At 38.1% G+C, this 18,171-nt stretch overlaps 1 protein-coding gene and 1 pseudogene across 1 annotated transcript in view; one reads left to right on the top strand and one right to left on the bottom strand.

Annotated features, from left to right (window-relative positions):
• Positions 1 to 3,772, top strand: part of Sugct (succinyl-CoA:glutarate-CoA transferase) — a 792,221-nt gene extending 788,449 nt beyond the window's left edge. The window contains exon 14 of the mRNA XM_032884226.1: positions 3,221 to 3,772. Within this exon, the coding sequence (XP_032740117.1) occupies positions 3,221 to 3,384 (164 nt within the window). The 3' untranslated portion in view covers positions 3,385 to 3,772. The remainder of the gene's footprint in view (positions 1 to 3,220) is intronic.
• Positions 3,773 to 12,954: 9,182 nt separating this feature from the next.
• LOC116883190 lies at positions 12,955 to 13,237 on the bottom strand (annotated as a pseudogene).
• Positions 13,238 to 18,171: the final 4,934 nt, after the last annotated feature.

The raw sequence follows: 18,171 nt of genomic DNA, 5'->3' as shown, positions 1-18,171 counted from the left end.
TTACTTTATAAAAAGCTTCAGTTTTCTCAACTGTAAAATATAGGCCACAATAGTCTGTACTCTATAAACAGACATAAGAAGTCAGCAGCACAGTCCGCAGTAATCAATAGCAAAGGAAAGAGGGTTGACATGATTGTCATTTTTTCTGTGGGAAACATGGAAAGCGCTGAAGGCCCACTAGCAAACATAGCTGGTATTAACCGAACAACTTAATGTATGAGTCTAAAATCTGTGACATAAGGTGTAAAAGGCAACGGGCCTACTCAATGGATGGTCATGGCAGCAAGTTCACATGTGGTGTTCTCTGTTACCCTGAGCTTGTTTACCCTCTCTATATCCCAGGAAGATTCTCTGCCATTTTTAATGCTGCCTTGTAATATTTCATGTGAAACGCCAAGATGACAACCTTTCCTTCATTTGTTATGCTGGATTCTCTGTTGACTGAATCTGATAACTTTCCTTCTTTCCACTCACTGCAGCATTTTGTGCAAAAGCTTCTCTTCTTTCTGGGATTCTTCTCTGAACTCTTGGTTTCTTTATCACATTTATTTTTAGTCTATTTATACTTTTCTCTTTAAGTGCTTAGAAATAGATTTTACTTATTTTTCTAAATTTCTAATTTGGAATGTAACACTAAAAATCAAAAAGCATCAAATTTTCAATTTTATCTCTTGCACAGCATTCTCTTCTTGATTTGTTTTAAGCCATAGCTGATTGTTTTAGTGTTTTTCCTTTTCTGTTCCATACAGTCTTCATACTTCTGGTGATCTTTGACTGACTGAATGAAGGTATAGATGTCTAGCATTGGCCTTTTTACTTGGTGTGGTGTTTTTCATTCTTAATTGAACTGAACGTGATCAATGATTTTTGAGTCAGGGCAGTTTATCTGTAGATATTTAAATTTAAGGGCAGTTGGAAAACAGCAAAGACCATAAAGATCTTTAAATCTAGTACTGAGTTGAATTTTACTATGGGACCAACATCCATCTGAGGGTTTCTAGTGTTCCTGGAGAATCCTTTCTAAACTATTTTTTTAAATAACTGGAGGATATTTTGTTTGTAGTTAAATACTGGCAGCCTCTACTTTTACAAAGCTTGCAGAGCAGATCTGAATGAGGTCAGCCATTTGACACTGAGACATCCAACCCTCTGCTTTCCATCCTGTTTCTAGTCCCAGACTGTCTCCTTCATAACCACTGATTTTAAGATCAAAGCCTCTGACATAGTCAAGCAGAATAATTGCCATTCATCCCTTCTCAGTCTCTCAATGTGTAATGTGTTTGTGTCCTCCCTTACTGGGCGAGAACCAGCCCCGACAAAACCCTCCTGGATGATGCATTCCAGGAAAATATGAGGAGAAAAACTCTGCTAAGTTTCAGAGAAAGGAAAACTTAAAGTATCCGCTATAAGTTACCGTTGGTCTATAGAGGAAGGCATGTGGTAGGAAAATACCGAATGTGACAGTGTTAGACCATGTCTGGATGTTGTCTCTGTCAAATGGTATGCAAATAAGTATTCTAATTAATATAACTTTCTAAAAGATATTTCTGTTGTACTAATGGACTTCTGTTAACTATGGGTGGTTTGGCTGAATTTTTCTTGTCGAGTTCTCAAATCAAGACTAGACTACAGAGGAACAAGGATGGAGCTCGGTGATAGAGCATGGCCAGAACCCTAGGTTCAGTTACAACTCAGAGGGAGGTAGGGAGGAGAGAGAGACAGAGGAGGAAGGAGGAGAGAGAGAGAGAGAGAGAGAGAGAGAGAGAGAGAGAGAGAGAGAGATTAAAACAACAATAAAGATGTAGGATGTGAGTATTCTGGCTTTGATCTATTACCCTAAGACTATCATGGTTGATTTGGTTGATCTGATTAACTAGGTAGATCTGACCCTTTTTCCTTTATGATTTCATGTGTGTCCTTCCCGAAGCTGTAAACTTTTGTTAGAGAAAGATGACCTTCTTCAAAGGATGAAGAGCAGTTTTCAAGTCAAGGGAACATGGATTGTTGTGGGTTTTTTTTTTTTTCGCTAGAATCTTCAAATAGGTTCTCAAGAGATAGATATGTGCTGCTTTATAAATTCTCCCCGTGACTACTATTTAATTTGCAATCCTGAAGCCTAATCACCTGAGATATAAAATATAGTCAATATAGAGTGAGGAAGCAGAGGTAAATTTTGTTGAAGCTTTACAATGGAGGATTAGGAAGATCATTTTTGGAAATGAGACCATTTTTGTGGCTACAGTGCACCCTCATGCCATCATTAGCCATGTGACTCATGCCAAACCTTTGCATTTTTTATTGCAGTTATGTGAAGAATGAGAACAATAAACTTACTTGTAATCATTTTTTAAATTATCGCTAGAATTCCTCTGTTTACAGTGACTCAGTTCTGTCAAATAGCTGACAGTAAATATCTTCATCCTCTCAAACTGCAAGAGGCCAGAGAGATGCAGTGCCTTTCATAAACATAATAGCCAGCAAGTTTTGTGTATTATTATGGACTATGGAATTCTTAGTGTTTTCGTCTGTTGTCTCAATTAAATCCTTACCTCAAGTCTGTGTGGTAGACATTATTATATTACAGTTGTGGGATATGAAGTTTTTAGAGGGTAAGTAATTTGTCCAAGATGGTTCTATTAAAAAGTATAAATCCCAGGGTCCCAAAACAAGTCTCCTTGGAAAAGATACTTGGTCATGTAGCCTCTTGTACCACTAAAGTCCAAGGAAAAGAGTCTGAATCAGGGTTTAGCATATGCTGAACTACAATTTAGAACCATACAGTAGACGATGACAGAATCCTGAGTTACCTTCAGTTGGACCAAGTTGCTGGCTTTACAAATACACTTCAACTCTGTGGTCATTGTGCTCTTGAACCTATAGTCCTCCTGAGTAAAGGCTCTACCCCGAAGTTGTCAGCTTGCAAACACAGTAGGCACAGATATGCAGCCCATTGTATGCTTATGGACAGGCTGGAAATTCTCTACACGTTTGCATGAGCTACATATGGGCTGGAGAGATGGTACGGACAATAAAGGCTAGACTCACAATCAAAACATCCTCCCCTCCCCAGTCCAAACAAACAAAACAAAGTCATGATGTGTAGGCAAGGGCATAAGTAGCACAGAAAATCTTGGAGTCCAATGGAAACATTCCATTATTTGAGTAATTAACTCCCCAGGGTCAGTCATTAACAGGTTTTGTCATTCTTTTCCTTGGACAGGTCCAGCTGTGAGATACAGCAAGTTCAAGATGTCAGAGGCAAAGCCACCTCCCCTGCTGGGACAACACACACGGCACATCCTGAAGGAGGTCCTTAGATATGATGAGGGGGTCATTGGAGAGCTACTCTGCTCTGGTGTAATAGAGCAACATGAAACCGAGTGACAGAGAAGAATGCGTCAGAAAACTTCACCTGGCCAGCCCAGACAGTGAGTGCTCTGTGCGTGCCTTTCCCCAGTCTTGATCCCACTACAAAGCGTGGTGAGGAGAACTGCAGATTACTTGCCTGGCATCTCTGGGGTAACTTTAGAATTAAAGTCTAATGCCCATTTAGAAGCTTACTGTTTTGAATTCCCCCCGCCCCAGAATATAATTTGTTGATTTGTGGACTTTGATTAATTCTAATTTTTTCATCCAAAAGAAGTGATAACTGTTTGGTGATGGTATGTTGTTCTGATTTAATTCCTCCACAATGTATACATGTATGGAAACATCAAATTATAAATTGTAGTTTTGATTAATCAGTTGAAAAATAAAACAAAATATAAAAATACTTTTTTCTGGAAAAAGGCCTCTTTATTCTAATTGCCTTAATGTCTAAAATGTTTGCCTGTCCCCACCCACACAAGCCTGAAAAAGAGCAGAACTCTTGACATTTTCCCCTTGTACATAAAGTTCCCATTTAAATCTTTGTTAGGAAGTAAAAGCAACAAGCAGAATGACAGTCTCTGTGATTGATTTTAAACAGTATAACTTAATTTCATGTCCATGGAACCTTTGTTAGTCTGTAATTTAAACCATCGACTTTGCTGATGTCTGCAGTAAAGCTGGGCTCAGTCTGTCCATAAAGAGTAAATATTTGCTTTGCGTTGTTTTCCCTGGTGATACTGTGCAGTATGGTGAAATAGCAGCTTCTACCTATTCATTTGAGACATGAGCGTTTGTGTATATGAAAAAGTATAGCGGTTCTTCTCTTGCTACCTTATGTCTTGAGACATAGCCAAATGCAACACACTTTAAATAAATGTGAGGTGATTGCTCACGTGTAAAGTGTAAAGAATACCAAATGGGGAAATAATAGGAAATATTTCTTTGTAACTTGAAGATTATGGGAGACAGTATTAAGTCTTTGTAGTTTGACTTGTCAGTGAGAATCCAAGTGACTACGGATACAAAAAAACTTTCTCAAAGATAAAAAGCAATCAGGTTATCTATTTTAGAATGAATTACCACAAAGGACTGCATAGGTCAGGGCATCGGGTACCACTTGGTCAGTGTTCTCCACTCATGGCCCATAGGCACACATACTAGGAAGCAAGGCCATTGTATATTGGTAGTAATTGAAAGCCAAGCTGCAAGCATTCACCTTTCAAACTGATTCAGAACTAGTTTTCTTTTTATTTAGGATGGTTTGAATCACACAGGTTGTAAAGCATGATGTGTCTCTAGAACCAAGGATACCAAGTAAAAAGTGTCTCTAGGACACTTTTCAGAGGAACATATTCTAATTTTTGAGACGTGTCCCAGCCTCAGCTTTGCTGTTCGTCATGTTGTACTCTGACGAACTCCATTATTACTCCAGTGGTTCAATTTTCTCATAAAAGAGTAGGTCCTTCTGCAGGTCCTTTGCCTCAATTCCATATATATATATATATATATATATATATATATATATATATATATATATATGTAATCAAACCAGGTTTTTATATGAATATAGGAAATAGGAATGTATTGCCTGCATATATGTATGCATATCATGTGTATACCTAATGCCTGCAGAGGTCAGAAGATAACATTGGATCCCTAGGAAGTGGAGAATCATTGTGGACTATCATGTGGTTTTGAAACTGAAATTAGATCCTCCACAAGATCAATAAGTACTCCTAACCTCTAAACCATTGTTCTAGCCACAAGCCAGACATTTAAAGAAAATGTCTTTATAATCATATGACTCATATGGAAATCAGAAAGAGGTTGGGTGACAGAATTGATAAAATCACATCTTTAAAAGCCAGATGCATCATTTTCCCCCACTGAAACATAAAATCTTAAAATGCAAATATTCCTTATTGAGCAATAATTCTACATATGTGAATACCCATATTTAGGAGGATTCTGTCATTCATGGGGCCAGAACATACCTCTGAAACTTTCAGGTCAATAAAAACTTAAGTCGTCAAATACAGTAGGGCCACCACTAGAGTATGACTGTGTTTCCAGATTCCCACCTGCACAGCTCAGAATGATCCAGGAGAATTTTGGATTTCTAGTCACCTACCCAACATAAAAAATTACTCCACTGAGTTAAAAAAATCAGGCTGTGCTTCAAGTTCACACTGATTATCAGTCCTGAAAGAAACATTGTGCTTACTAAAATTTTTAGCAATATGCCCCAGATCAAATTATGCTTATAAACAAATGTGCTGTTTTAATTATCAGAGTTGGTTATCTTACACAGTCCCCAAAATAACACACTACTAAGATACCATATGCTCAGGTTCAATTTGTGTCAAGGCCTGCCTTCTGGAAGGTTATATCTGTGGTTGGCCTCAAAGACTCCTTGAAAACTCGTGAGTTAATTGTTATGAAATTGAAAGCATGGCCATAAGCAAATGGACTTATTTTTTCCTCAAATTTTCTACCATAATTTTCTCATTAATCAACATGATTTTTTTTCTGGTAAATAGCTTGAACTGCTGAATGTTCTTTTAGTAGAAATGAAAATGAACATTGATGAGTTTTGTGTGAATACTGTAATTATTTCTTCATTCAGTCTTGTGTCTGAGACAGTTAAGGATATTAGAAATAAAATCATGACTGAAAGAAATGAAGGAGGTATCACATTGGCTGTCTGATATTGTGACCTTACACCAGTATCCTCAGATATTGCTGTGAGAGTTCTTTCATGTGAAGCTTTCACAAGTTCTACTTTTAAATCTTCTTCCAGAAATTTGTACCCATTCATATATCACTTCAATTTGACATTATACTTTTGACTTGTGTCTTACCTTTGGCAAGTTGCCTATTTTAAAATCTGTGTGGGTTGAGGATCTAACTTGGTGGTAGAACACTAGTATAGTGTATGTGAGGCCCCAGGCTTAATTTTCAATTCTGCAAAAACAAATTCTTAAAAGCTGCGTAGATGTGAGTCTTGCCGATCATCTTCTTATTTGGCTTGGAGCTACCTTCATATTCAGGTCCACGTCTCTAATCAAGTGCCCTGAAGAATCTGAGAAGGAATGAGAGTCGCAGGGCACATGAGACTGTTAATACCTTTGGCATCTTGGACCTGCTGGTCCTCAGTAGGAAAAGAGGAGGTAGGTGGGGAAGAGAATATTCTCTACACTCCATCCCCTGTTTTTGCCTATTATTTCTCATGGTTTTCTCCTGTTGTTGATTTATGAATGAAACAGTCTCTGCTGCTACAGTCAACAGTTATAATTGGTGGGTGTCAGACTGTTCTGTTCAGTTCTAGCCTTGGCCTTCACCTCAGTTTTTTCCTGTTCTTAAGCTTCAGGTCACAAGTAATCACTTTAGTCAAGTGGCCTCCAGGAGGATGGATGCTTTGCCCTCTACCTGGCTTTACTCTCTGTCAGACAGGATGAAGGGATCCTCACAATCTTCCAACAGGATACAAAATGCTCCCACACCTCACACCCCTGCCCTATCTCCCTTTCTTTTCCTTTGCAAACCAACCCCATGATGGTGACTATCTGTTGGTTACTTTGGCTCCTTAACACATAGATTGGAGGACTGCTTCCTCAGCAGCATCGAGCTTCCTCAATAGTAAATTCAACCGCAACACATGCAGCAGAAAGGTTGAGAAGAAAGAAAGAAAAACTGCCTCTGATAAATGTTATTTCTACCTCTTTACCTCCCGTGACCCCTAAAGAGAGAAATTAGATTTCAGAATTGTCCCTTGTTAGGAGAGATTTGGCATGCAAGCAGCAATCTCCCTTTTCTTTTCTTCCCTCTTCCCCAGCCCCAGAGCACATTCCCTTATATCCTCCCTCAGCTCCGCCTCCTTAGTCCAGACTGAGTAATCTCAGTTCATAGGTCCACGTCACATGGCCTGATCTTGCGTCATGGTGCGCCTGCACAGCTCTCACAATGGACGTGGCTAGTTTCAGGTGTGTGAGGAAGTCAAGGTGCTAGTCATGAGACTAAGCTACAGTCCCGGTCGCCATCTTGGGACTGCCACCACACCCGCTCCCCACAGTATTTCTGTATTAATTTCCTGCTTGTTCAAGTGAATTCTGCTGTGACTCAGCATTGTCATATTATATTCTATTTGCTTATTATTCAATTACATATAACAGCTGGGAACATTGGATACTTAATATATAGTTAGTTATCCACCCGAGGTGAAATAGGTCAAACTGACCAGAACTAGTTTGCTTGCTACGTTAAGAAAACTGTAGCTTAGAAAGAGTTCAGTGTAACCAGTAGTTTCTGTTAGGCAACCTTAATGGCATTTAGTAATGGAAGACCTTCACCTCCATACTTCAGTCATCTCCACTCTGCCTATTTGGCAAGACATGAAAAAGATGCTCTATATTATCCCCTTTGGTAGATCTCAGGATAAAATTGACAGTAGTAATAGCAGAGCTTGATGGTAGAGTGTATGTAACACAATGGTTTTTGAGAAGGTGTTGGAAGGCTCTCTCAGCATAACTTCCCCATTTATTTTATATTTTTGGCAAGTGGTTCTCTAGAGGGAAGGGTGCAAATTTTTCCCTTATGGGACATTTGATGACATCTGCAGTAATTTTTTTATTTGCCTAAGTGCAGTAGCATGATAGTGAGTAGAAAGGAAGTGGCTTTGCTACTGGCATCTAGTCAGTGGAAGCCAGTAAGACTGATAAGCATTCCAGAAGGCACAATACAGCCCTCACAGCAAGAAATTACTCACCAAAGTGTCATGAGTGCTGATAGGCTATGCAGAATACTGTTTTAAAGTAAGCCAAGACCTGGCGTGGGAGATTCAGTCCCTGACTGGCTGCTTTTGAATTTGTTTGTTGATTGCTCTGTGTGTGTGTGTGTGTGTGTGAGTGTGTGTGTGTGTGTGTGTGTGATAGATTATATATATATATATATATATATATATATATATATATATATATATATGGTAGTAGTAGAGAGGTAGATTTATTACAGTCTTGTGTAAACCACAGAAAAAGCTTACAATATGGAAATTCTTGTTTTCGATTTCATGCACTGTTTCTAAGGTAGAAGACAAAACATTATAGTTAATGGAGTTTCTATGCTTTGATCATTGTTAAGCCCTGTGTTTCTGGAAACCTGATTAGAGGTGGTGAGGGAATGAAGAAAGGACAGATACACATATGTGGAAGACATTGAGCTAACATACCTGTGTGTGCTCTGGTGGAACAGCATCCTAAGACTTCAGCCTATTCATTAAGTACAGCACAGCAGGAGGATTTGGAGAGTCTCAGTACGAGGCCCATGTATTTGAGCAATCTTGTGTTATAAACATGTAATTACACACATTTTCATTTTTTTTGCACTCAGACCAGAGGAAAGTTTAGCTATCCGTCTGAGCCCACTGGGTTTGTATGTGGGAAACTTCAGGCATTTGCTATGGCTGTGTTCTTATCAGCAACATACATTCACTCAGCACTTCATCTGCTCTTGACACGTTTACTCAAGGCTTGATTATCCTCCCACTGTTCACTATATTTACTGATACATAAGGATGTAAATCATATACTTATTAAGGTTAGTCTAAACAGAGATCTTTAACTTGCCCAAGTGTCACTGGATGGGGAAAAAAATCTCTCTTAGCTCCAGAACATTCTGCAGGCTAAAATACTCCTTTGATGAGATCCATTCTAAGACCATTATTTTGATTTCTTCTTTTCTGTTTCTTTCATTCAGGATCAGAATATGGATGTACAAAGACACTATAAATAAGAAGTTAGCAGTACTTTTTATGAATATTTAGCATTCCAGGAATATAAGGAAGTAAAATGTTTCCAAAGCTAACAAAGTGATGTATACTGCACATTTCTCAGTGCTGCCCACCTCTTTGATGGGCTCTGTATAGGTTTTGGAGAAAATCTTGCATATATCGAGTCTGAAGGGATGATTATGAAAGTGCTCAGGTTAAGGGTCACTGATCAGATCACAGCTACAGTCACCCATGGACCAACACATCCACAGGCATGTCAGTCATTGTCCCAAAAATCTACAAATCTGAAAATGATGGGGTCTTCTCTAAAAAGAGTATGACTAAGGGAAAGCCTGAGGACCTGGAAAAGAGGACCAATATCAATATATGTGCAAAACATTAATCAACATCTGTAATTCCACCTAGTTGTTCTGACAAGGTTCAAAGGAATCCCAAAAAATACACCAACTAGTTTCCTATTGGAAAAAAACTGCCCTGCCAAAGGAAATTATATTTCAAAGAATTGAATGGAAAATAAAACACTTAAAGAACATAAGACAGAATTTTAGCTCAGATGATGACTTTTTCTTGGCTTTAACTGTCTACTCTATAGAACTAAGCCAATTACACCTACAAGATAGGCAGCAGGAAGGGCATCTGGGAGCCAGATTTCAGCATAGGTTTGTTGATTTTTCTCCATTATCATGTCATGGCCAGGCTCCCAGGTCCACCCATCCTTGCCTGTAAACTTTTCCACATCCACAGACACCATTTTAACCCATGCCCTTTCTTGTTTCCCCTCCATCCTGGCTTTTGTTTTCTCTGTTCTTTCTTTCAAACCCAGTTCTAAAAGTCACCTATCTTTTAAAAACATTCATTCCAGACCATTCTAATTATACTTGATTATCCCCTTGCTCTGCCTAATAACTACGGTTTATTGATATCAATAGCGTGAACAAAGATTTTGTTTTGTTTGAGTACAGAGCCACATAGAGTCTGTCAGTTGTGTTCTCGCTGTGATTCCTGAGTCATATCAGAAAATCCAAGAGGAGCCTAAGAAGCTGTTACTATGCTTTCAAATGTCTAGAAACTTACCGGCTCATCAGGGTTGAAGATTCAGCCTTATCTGGAAGCATATGTGTTTATACAAGGTCATGGTCGTGTTTCCAGTTAGTCATGGGATAAAGTGACATTAAATGTGAAAGCCTTTGATGCCATCTGCCTTCCCATTGCATTGAAAGTGTCAGTGTCTATTACAGACTTGAGCTATGCTAATACACTGCAGTGATTATGGGACCCCCTGCTCCAGTCAGTTCAAACTACTAAAATGGCTGCAGTGAGTCTCTTGAGCTCAGAGTTCTAGACTACTTAAAATTTTACTCTTCATGCGTTTGTTTTCAGAGATTCTTTTGGAAATTTCTTAAATGTAGTTTTTGAATCCTACCTTTCTTTCTCAGAAGTAGGGAAGGCCAATTTATCTCTCAGATAAAAAAAATCTTCAGTGATGAAGACATATTTCTGGTTTCAGTCAGAAGATCTTGGGGACAGTTGGCTCTATAGGCCTAAACTTTTTCAAGTCGTGGGAAGAAAGAATGTGAAAAGGAAGAGAATTCTGTTGGTCAGTTCCACCCAGACACTGATATGGCTATACCGCCTATATCAAGCCAATTCTTTTCTTTATCCTTTTCATATTCTTCTCCCCAATGTGAATAAAACAAGTTGTTTTGGAAACTGCACTTTCCACATTCACTAGAAAGAAATACAAACCGACACAGGAAAAAAAGGATACAATTCATTTTCCATTTTGAGAACTTGAAAGTGGTAATCAATTGCATCTTGGGAAAAATCTTCCTGTAAGACTAGAAAGACTTCAATATGGACAAAAGTGCAAGTAAAAGAGCACCCTGGGCTAGAGATATGGCTCCAGAAGTACAGTGCATCTGTTTAACTGACCAGCATCCGTGTAAGATTGTTTGTGCATCTGTAACCCCAGAGGTGCCATGAGAAGCAATCACTGGCAATCTCGGGAGCTCATTGTCCAGCTCTTCCAGCCAATCAGTGAGATTCATTACAGGGGGAGACTGTGTCTCAGAATTCAAAGTGAAAAATGATTGAGGAAGATATCCAATATTGATCTCTGTATACTTGTGTGCACATACACATACCAATGTGTCCCCCCCCCACAGAGAGAGAGAGAATGAATGAATGAATGAATGAATAAATGAATGGAGGTGGGGCAAGAAGAAGAGTCAGTAAAGTTTACTGACTACTTAAACAATTTTTCTCTACAGCCACTGGATGATACATCTATGCCATTCATGCTGATCCTGTCTTCCAAGGAGGGAGACCTGGGCAGCTTCTAAAACAATCTGTCTTATTTTTCTTACTGGAAGTGATCAAAAAGCTAGGCTACGTGTAGCTATGCCTTTGTCTGTTGTTGACTATAATGTGACCAAGAGACACAAAATCTTCAGGATAAGACCAGCTGAGTACAGTATACAAAAAATGGGGAGAATTTGAGTTTTGACAGGTTTTTGCCAATCCTTTGGTGCTGGAATCTTATTTTTCTCAGTTTAATCTAATAATAAGCATGCGCTCACGTGTTTCAACCACTTTGAGTTTTGACTAGTCTTGTTGCCATTGCTGCTTCCAGCCACAGTACAGGGCAAAACAGTTTCCTGCTTTTCCAGATTATCTCAGCCAATCATAAGAACTCTGTATGGCCTACCTGGCCATCATTTTCACTTCTTAGGTAGCCTTGTTGAGAATTAGATTGTTTAGGTAACTTTGCACAAATGTTTCGAAGTTGTCAGTTGTTCTAGAGAAGTCTGACTCCAGACCCCAAATTTTAAACACAATACATGACTTAAAAATGTGTATGTATTTACTTACTCAGCCTTCCATATCAAGAGCTTTCACACACTGAGCCATCTCCACATCCCCTTGGAGGATGACTCTGAAGCTCATACTCAGTCAACTTAGCCTATGAAAAGAAAAGAGGGGCCATATTAGAAATGCACAAGACTAGATATTTTGAGGTTTATAAGAAGTCATTTGTAACACATTAAAGAAAGGGTGATCATGTGTTTTCACCAAGTTAAAGAAACAACTAAAATGCCATGGCCAGCCATGACTTTTAGAAGTCTATTCCTTTCCTTCTAGAATGAGGGTATATTTTAGATGGAAGGGTGGAATCGGGGAAAGTACAATTGGTAGGTAGATGGTAAATTTCATTGGCATGGGCTAATGTGGCTGTGTAAATATGTCTCTGTGTGTCTCTAATGGTCTCTGCCTATGTATCTGCTATTTTGGATGGGTCTGCATAAAACACAGTGATGACAGGATCCTAGGATGAGCCTTTTCTTTTCTTCTCTTCTCTTCTCTTCTCTTCTCTTCTCTTCTCTTCTCTTCTCTTCTCTTCTCTTCTCTTCTCTTCTCTTCTCTTCTCTTCTCTTCTCTTCTCTTCTCTGTCCTGTCCTGTCCTGTCCTGTCCTGTCCTTCCCTTCCCTTCCCTTCCCTTCCCCTTCCTTCCCTTCCTTCCTTCCTTCCTTCCCTTCCTTCCCTTTCCTTTTCCTTTCCTTTCCTTTCCTTTTCTTTTTTCCTTTTTCCTTTCCTTTTCCCTTCCCTCTCCCCCGCCTCTTCCCTTCCTTTCCCTTCTTTTTTCCTTCCTGTCTGTCTGTCTCTCTGTCTGTCTGTCTTTTTTTGTCTTTTAAAGTATTTATTCCTCCCAACCGGAAGGTGGGCATCACAGGTGGATAAACACAGAACACTGCGTGTAGCAAAACTCAAAGAACAACGGTGCAGGTAAGTGAGTCCAGAACTTAATCGAAGGTAGAACCGTTCCAGCCCACGTTGGCTACGTTCATGTCATAATAGTTGATATAGACCCTGTCTGGGCTGATGTGCAGGCAATCGGACAGCTGTAGTTGCAGTTATGGGCGCCACAGATCTTAGTCATGAGCTGGTCCAGGACCATGTGCACTGAGATATACTGTGCCAACTTGCGGGTGGCCTGCGCCAGCTGCTGGGTGAACTCGGGGAGAAACCCCTATGGCACGGCACGGAGGCGCGCGGAACATTGGTGTTCATGATGAACATAGGCATGGGGGTGGAGAGACTGAGAGCCATTTCTTTTCTTAACAATATATTTTGCCAGATTTTGTAAAAGCCTTTCTCTCCTTCAATGTATACATGGACCCTCTACTTTGACTTCCTTTTTCCTTAGGGGCCAGGCAAATATCAAAATAAAATGGAAATTGTGATTTATATAGGTCCCTTGAAGGATCTTTTGCATAGTTATTCTAACCTTACTGAAACATGGCTGCCTTCGAAGGTACTCTTCAGATGAACAGCTTCTCCTAAAATGTGTGAGGTGAAAACATCAAGTGACCTTTTCCACTCAGTACAATGAATAATGGAGGTAGCGTTCCGCGTTACACCCTAATGTCTGTGTCTATTTGTTTACTGAAATTTATATGTGAATTCATGCTTCAATATTTCCCCCAAATAATTACCAACTGTTCGATTTTAAGTGCACATTGAACGTGCCTGTGATGGCTGGGCTATGGCTGTCCTTTTGCCGATGACTCAAACTATTTCATTTCTGCTATTGAAAGTTTTAGTTTGAAGTCTAGCTGAGCCATTCTCTTCCCCATTATATTATGATATGTATATATTTTAGTAAGATTTACAGTAGTAGATTTTGACGTGTTTTTTCAAACCTCTTTATTATTATTTCTCTCTCCAAACATTCTTACTTCTAACATACCTTCCAATTTTCTTCCTCATTTAATCTTTCTTTCCTAATTTAACATTTGTCCCTTTATAACACTGTGTTCTATTTCCCGTTGCATGGAAGATGCCCTTCTCCTTTTTGTTATAATATATGTTTTATATGTATATTACATATACATAAAAATATGTGTGACTATAGACATATATACACATATGTATACACACATCACACACAGAGAGACACACACATATACACATATATTCCTAAAAGCTAACATCTACATATAAGAGAAAACATTCAAGGTTTATCTTTCCAGGTACAGATTACCTCACTCAGAGTGTTTTTTTCTTGCTTCATCCATTTACCTATGCATTTCATAATTTTATTTTTCATAACAGCTGAATGTTCCTTCATGTAAATGTACATGTTCATTATCCATTCATCATTTGATGGACATCTAGACTGTTTTTATTGTCTAGCTATTATGATTAGAGCAGAAGTCATTGTAGTAAGCTTTAGAATCCTTTGGGTACACGTTCAAGAATGGATCTTGCTGGATCTCATAGCAGATCTATTTTAGCTTCTTGGAACATCCACATTGAGTGTACCAGTTTGCACTCGCACTAGCAATGAAAAATGTCCCCTATTCTCTATATACTCACCAGTTTGTACTGTGATTTGTTTTGCTGATTGTGGTCATTCTGACTGAGGTCAGATAAAACCTCAAAGTCACTTTAATTTTCATTTCACTGACATTTAAGAATGGTGAAATTAAAAATAAAAACTGTTTCTCAGCCAGTTTGCTTCATCTTTTGAGAATTGTTTAGTTTTATATCCTATTTGTAATTGGACTGTCTTCTTGATGTTCAGGACTATTTTAGGTTGTAGACCAGCTCTGTGAGATGGAATTATATTCTCTGAATGAGGTTGTGGGCCTTAGGAGAGAGCCCAGTACTGGTTTTCTGCTAAGTGAACATAGCAATAAAGACTTCTAAGATGTATTGCTCTGCCACAGATTGTTTCATCACTTGACCATCATCAGAGAAGGTTTTTCTGGCAGTAGAATTAGTAATTTCTTGCAGTAGAACAGTAATTAGCACAAAGACTGACTACTGAACAATGTGTAGAGAGTAAAAAACCTTTGGAACATTCAGCCATAAATGTGATATCTTTACTCTATCTCTTTCCACAAGACTCAGGATCCCATGTGGAAGAGGAGGTGAGTAGATTATAAGAACCACAGGTGGTGGACAAGTCCAGGTAAATACTATGTTCCAAATGCAACATTGTCAATATACATGAACTCACAGAGACTGTGGCAACATGTAAGAGTTTAAAGAAAACAAAATCTGCATGGGGCTGAGGGGAGGTATAGACATAACTCTCCACCACTATCTGAGGAGTTGATTTGCATGTTATAGGTCCTAAAATAGAGAGTCAGTTTTATCTAGTGATGAGATCGTTGGGATATTGACCATCTGCTAGGGCAGACTTCATTCTAAAGATTAGTTGAACATCACAAACTGAATTTGAGAGGAAAAGAAGAAGGAAACTCAAATTTTATGGTGAGGGGTAAGAGACTGAAAGGATGTTTATGAAAGAAGTTCAGAAAGAGGGTAAATGAGTTTAAAAAGTTACATGGATTTCTCAAAGAATTGTTCAAATATTGTTGAAAATTATAGTATCTTGAACTAAATTCACCCAATGAAATGCATACAGTGAAAACTTTAAGACAGTGAACAAAGAAATAAAGACATTGGAAGATGAAAAGATCTCCCGTGGTCATGGATTGGTAGTATTCAAACTGTGAAAATGACTGTCCTACTAAAAGCAATCTGGAAATCTAGTTTAAAACAGTTCTTCAGGAAAACTGAAAAAATAATGTTGCTAAATTTTATATGGAAACAAAAAAGATCCAAGATAGGCAAAAGAATCCTGAACAATAAAAACAAACAAACAAACAAACAAACAAACCAGAAAACCCCAAAACTCAAAATGCTAGATTTCACAAAAAACTAGGTATCACCATCCTAGAGTTCAGATTTTACAACAGTAATAAAATACAATAGTAATAAAACCAGAACAACACTGACATAAAAGCAGACCATTTATCAAATAAATAGAATCGAGGACCTGTCTTTAGACAGAGAACAATGACATACATTAGTGAAAAGATAGCATCCTCAACATAATTTCTTGGTCAAACTGGGTTAGCTACACATAAAAGAATGAAACTGGATCCTTATCACCCACCCCAGCAAAGTACAACTCCAAATGGTTTAAGGAATGAACTCGACATAAGAACTTACACCCTGATCTGACAAAAGTAACTTAGGGAAGGGTTTATTTTGGCTCCATTTCCAGGGGATCTTCTATCCTGGCTGGAAAAGCATGACAAGAGGAGCAGAAAGGCAGCTGGTCTGGTCACATTACACTTAATAGGAGTCAGACAGCAGTGAGTATTTGTGCCAGCTCACAATCACCTTCATATAAAGCCCAGGATTCCAGCCATTGGATGGTATCCATTGCATTTCTGCTATAGCTCCATCTCAACTAATCTAATCTAAAATTGCCTTTCAGAAACCTTGTCTCCAAAGTAACTCTATATCCTGTCAAGTAGACAATCAATAAAATCACTCAAAAGCCATATTCTATGTGCTCCCAGTCTCTTTCAACATCCAATCTTGAAAAAATACCTCATTTCCTTTCATTTCAGATGAACTCTATTTCTATTTCTTTCTCTCCTCGTCTTCCTTTCTTCTCTTTCTGTTTCTTTCTCTTTTCTATTTCCTCTATTCTCTTTTCCCCTGACTCCTCCTTTCTTTTCCACATTTTCCTCTTTTTTATTCTCCTCATTATCCATTCAATTGATACAAGATAAGGATCAGGGTGGGATGTCAACTTCCTATAGCCTTTATTTTAACTTTTACTTACCCTTTCTTATGGAATTCTATTTTTGTTTTACACACATTGTTGTTTTTAAGTACCACTTTTTATTCTTTTAAAATATTTTCTTTCTAATGATTTCTCTGTCTTCTGTTGTCATTTCTGTAGTGTTTATTTTCACCATACTGTAGATTTTCTCCCAGTATACTATAATCCCTGGTAGTGTAGCAGTGGTGACCTGTGTAGTACTCCTTTATATGCAGGGATGATTGTTCTGTGTACCTCACTTTAGAGAGTACATGGTAGAAATTATTTATTATAGAAGGCTTTAGTTTATATATCCTGGGGAAACTTGTTCTTGGACACAAGTGTCTTCCTTAGATGCCCTATTTTTTCCTGTGATAGTCTAGTTCATTTGTTTAAAGAGAAAAAGAATGAACAGAAGGTAGACAACATCTGGAACTCATTCCATGCAGATGTGTGTGAAAAATGTAGTGGTCAACTGTTACTACAGAATTTACAGACTGCTGTTCTCTCCAGAGCAGTTCAATACCATTCACAAGGTCATACAAACCACCACTTTATAAAAATAGTTGAGAATGAAGCTTTAACACTTTTAGATTAACAGGAACTGTACTCTGTTACAACAACATTACCAGTACTGAATATTTCCCACATGTTGATGACTCCAATTTTATCTTGTTTATCCTTATTGTTTTTAAATTTAATTGATATAACTTTAAAATAATTTATAAGATAAATAGAATTCTTAAAGATATATGAACTTAGAATAGTATAATTAGTTTTGTGTGCTAACTAGATCATTAAATCTAATTTAATAATTATTAAATTATTTGTGGGCATTTTGTTCTTATGTACATTTCTCATCTGTGTTATAATTGCATGCTTTGTATGGGTAATAAATGACTTCCAATGACCAGTGGCTGCAGCAGAATTTCTTTCATAATGAATGTCCCTCAATTCTTTGTTCCTTGGAAGGTATGAAGAATTGCTACTGATCCAAGTTGCACAGATTTATATCACATCAATGAGGGATATAAAATCAAGATTCCAAAGAATAATAAAATAATTTCTTTTTTGTTTCTTCCACACTTCATCCTACAGTATGAGACTTTTAACTTCCTGTAAAATATCTTTCCTGCTAGTGTTCCCACTTTATTAAAGACAGTGACATGATCTCCCTTGTTCCCAGGAAAGTGGAAGAACCCATAATTTACTTCTTCTCTTGAGTCTTCATCCAAAGAATTGGCTGCTTTGAGCTATAATCTAATACCTAATACTGCTGTGGCCTGTGGCCTATAGCTCTGTTATATTCTCTACAATTCTTTAATTGCTATAGCCACTTACATTTCAATATGGAACATAAGAATCTCTCTCTCTCTCTCTCTCTCTCTCT

This window comes from Rattus rattus, chromosome 14, assembly GCF_011064425.1.
Source record: "Rattus rattus isolate New Zealand chromosome 14, Rrattus_CSIRO_v1, whole genome shotgun sequence".
In the NCBI taxonomy this organism is placed as follows: Eukaryota; Metazoa; Chordata; class Mammalia; order Rodentia; family Muridae; genus Rattus; species Rattus rattus.
This window is presented reverse-complemented; position numbering and strand designations above follow the sequence as displayed.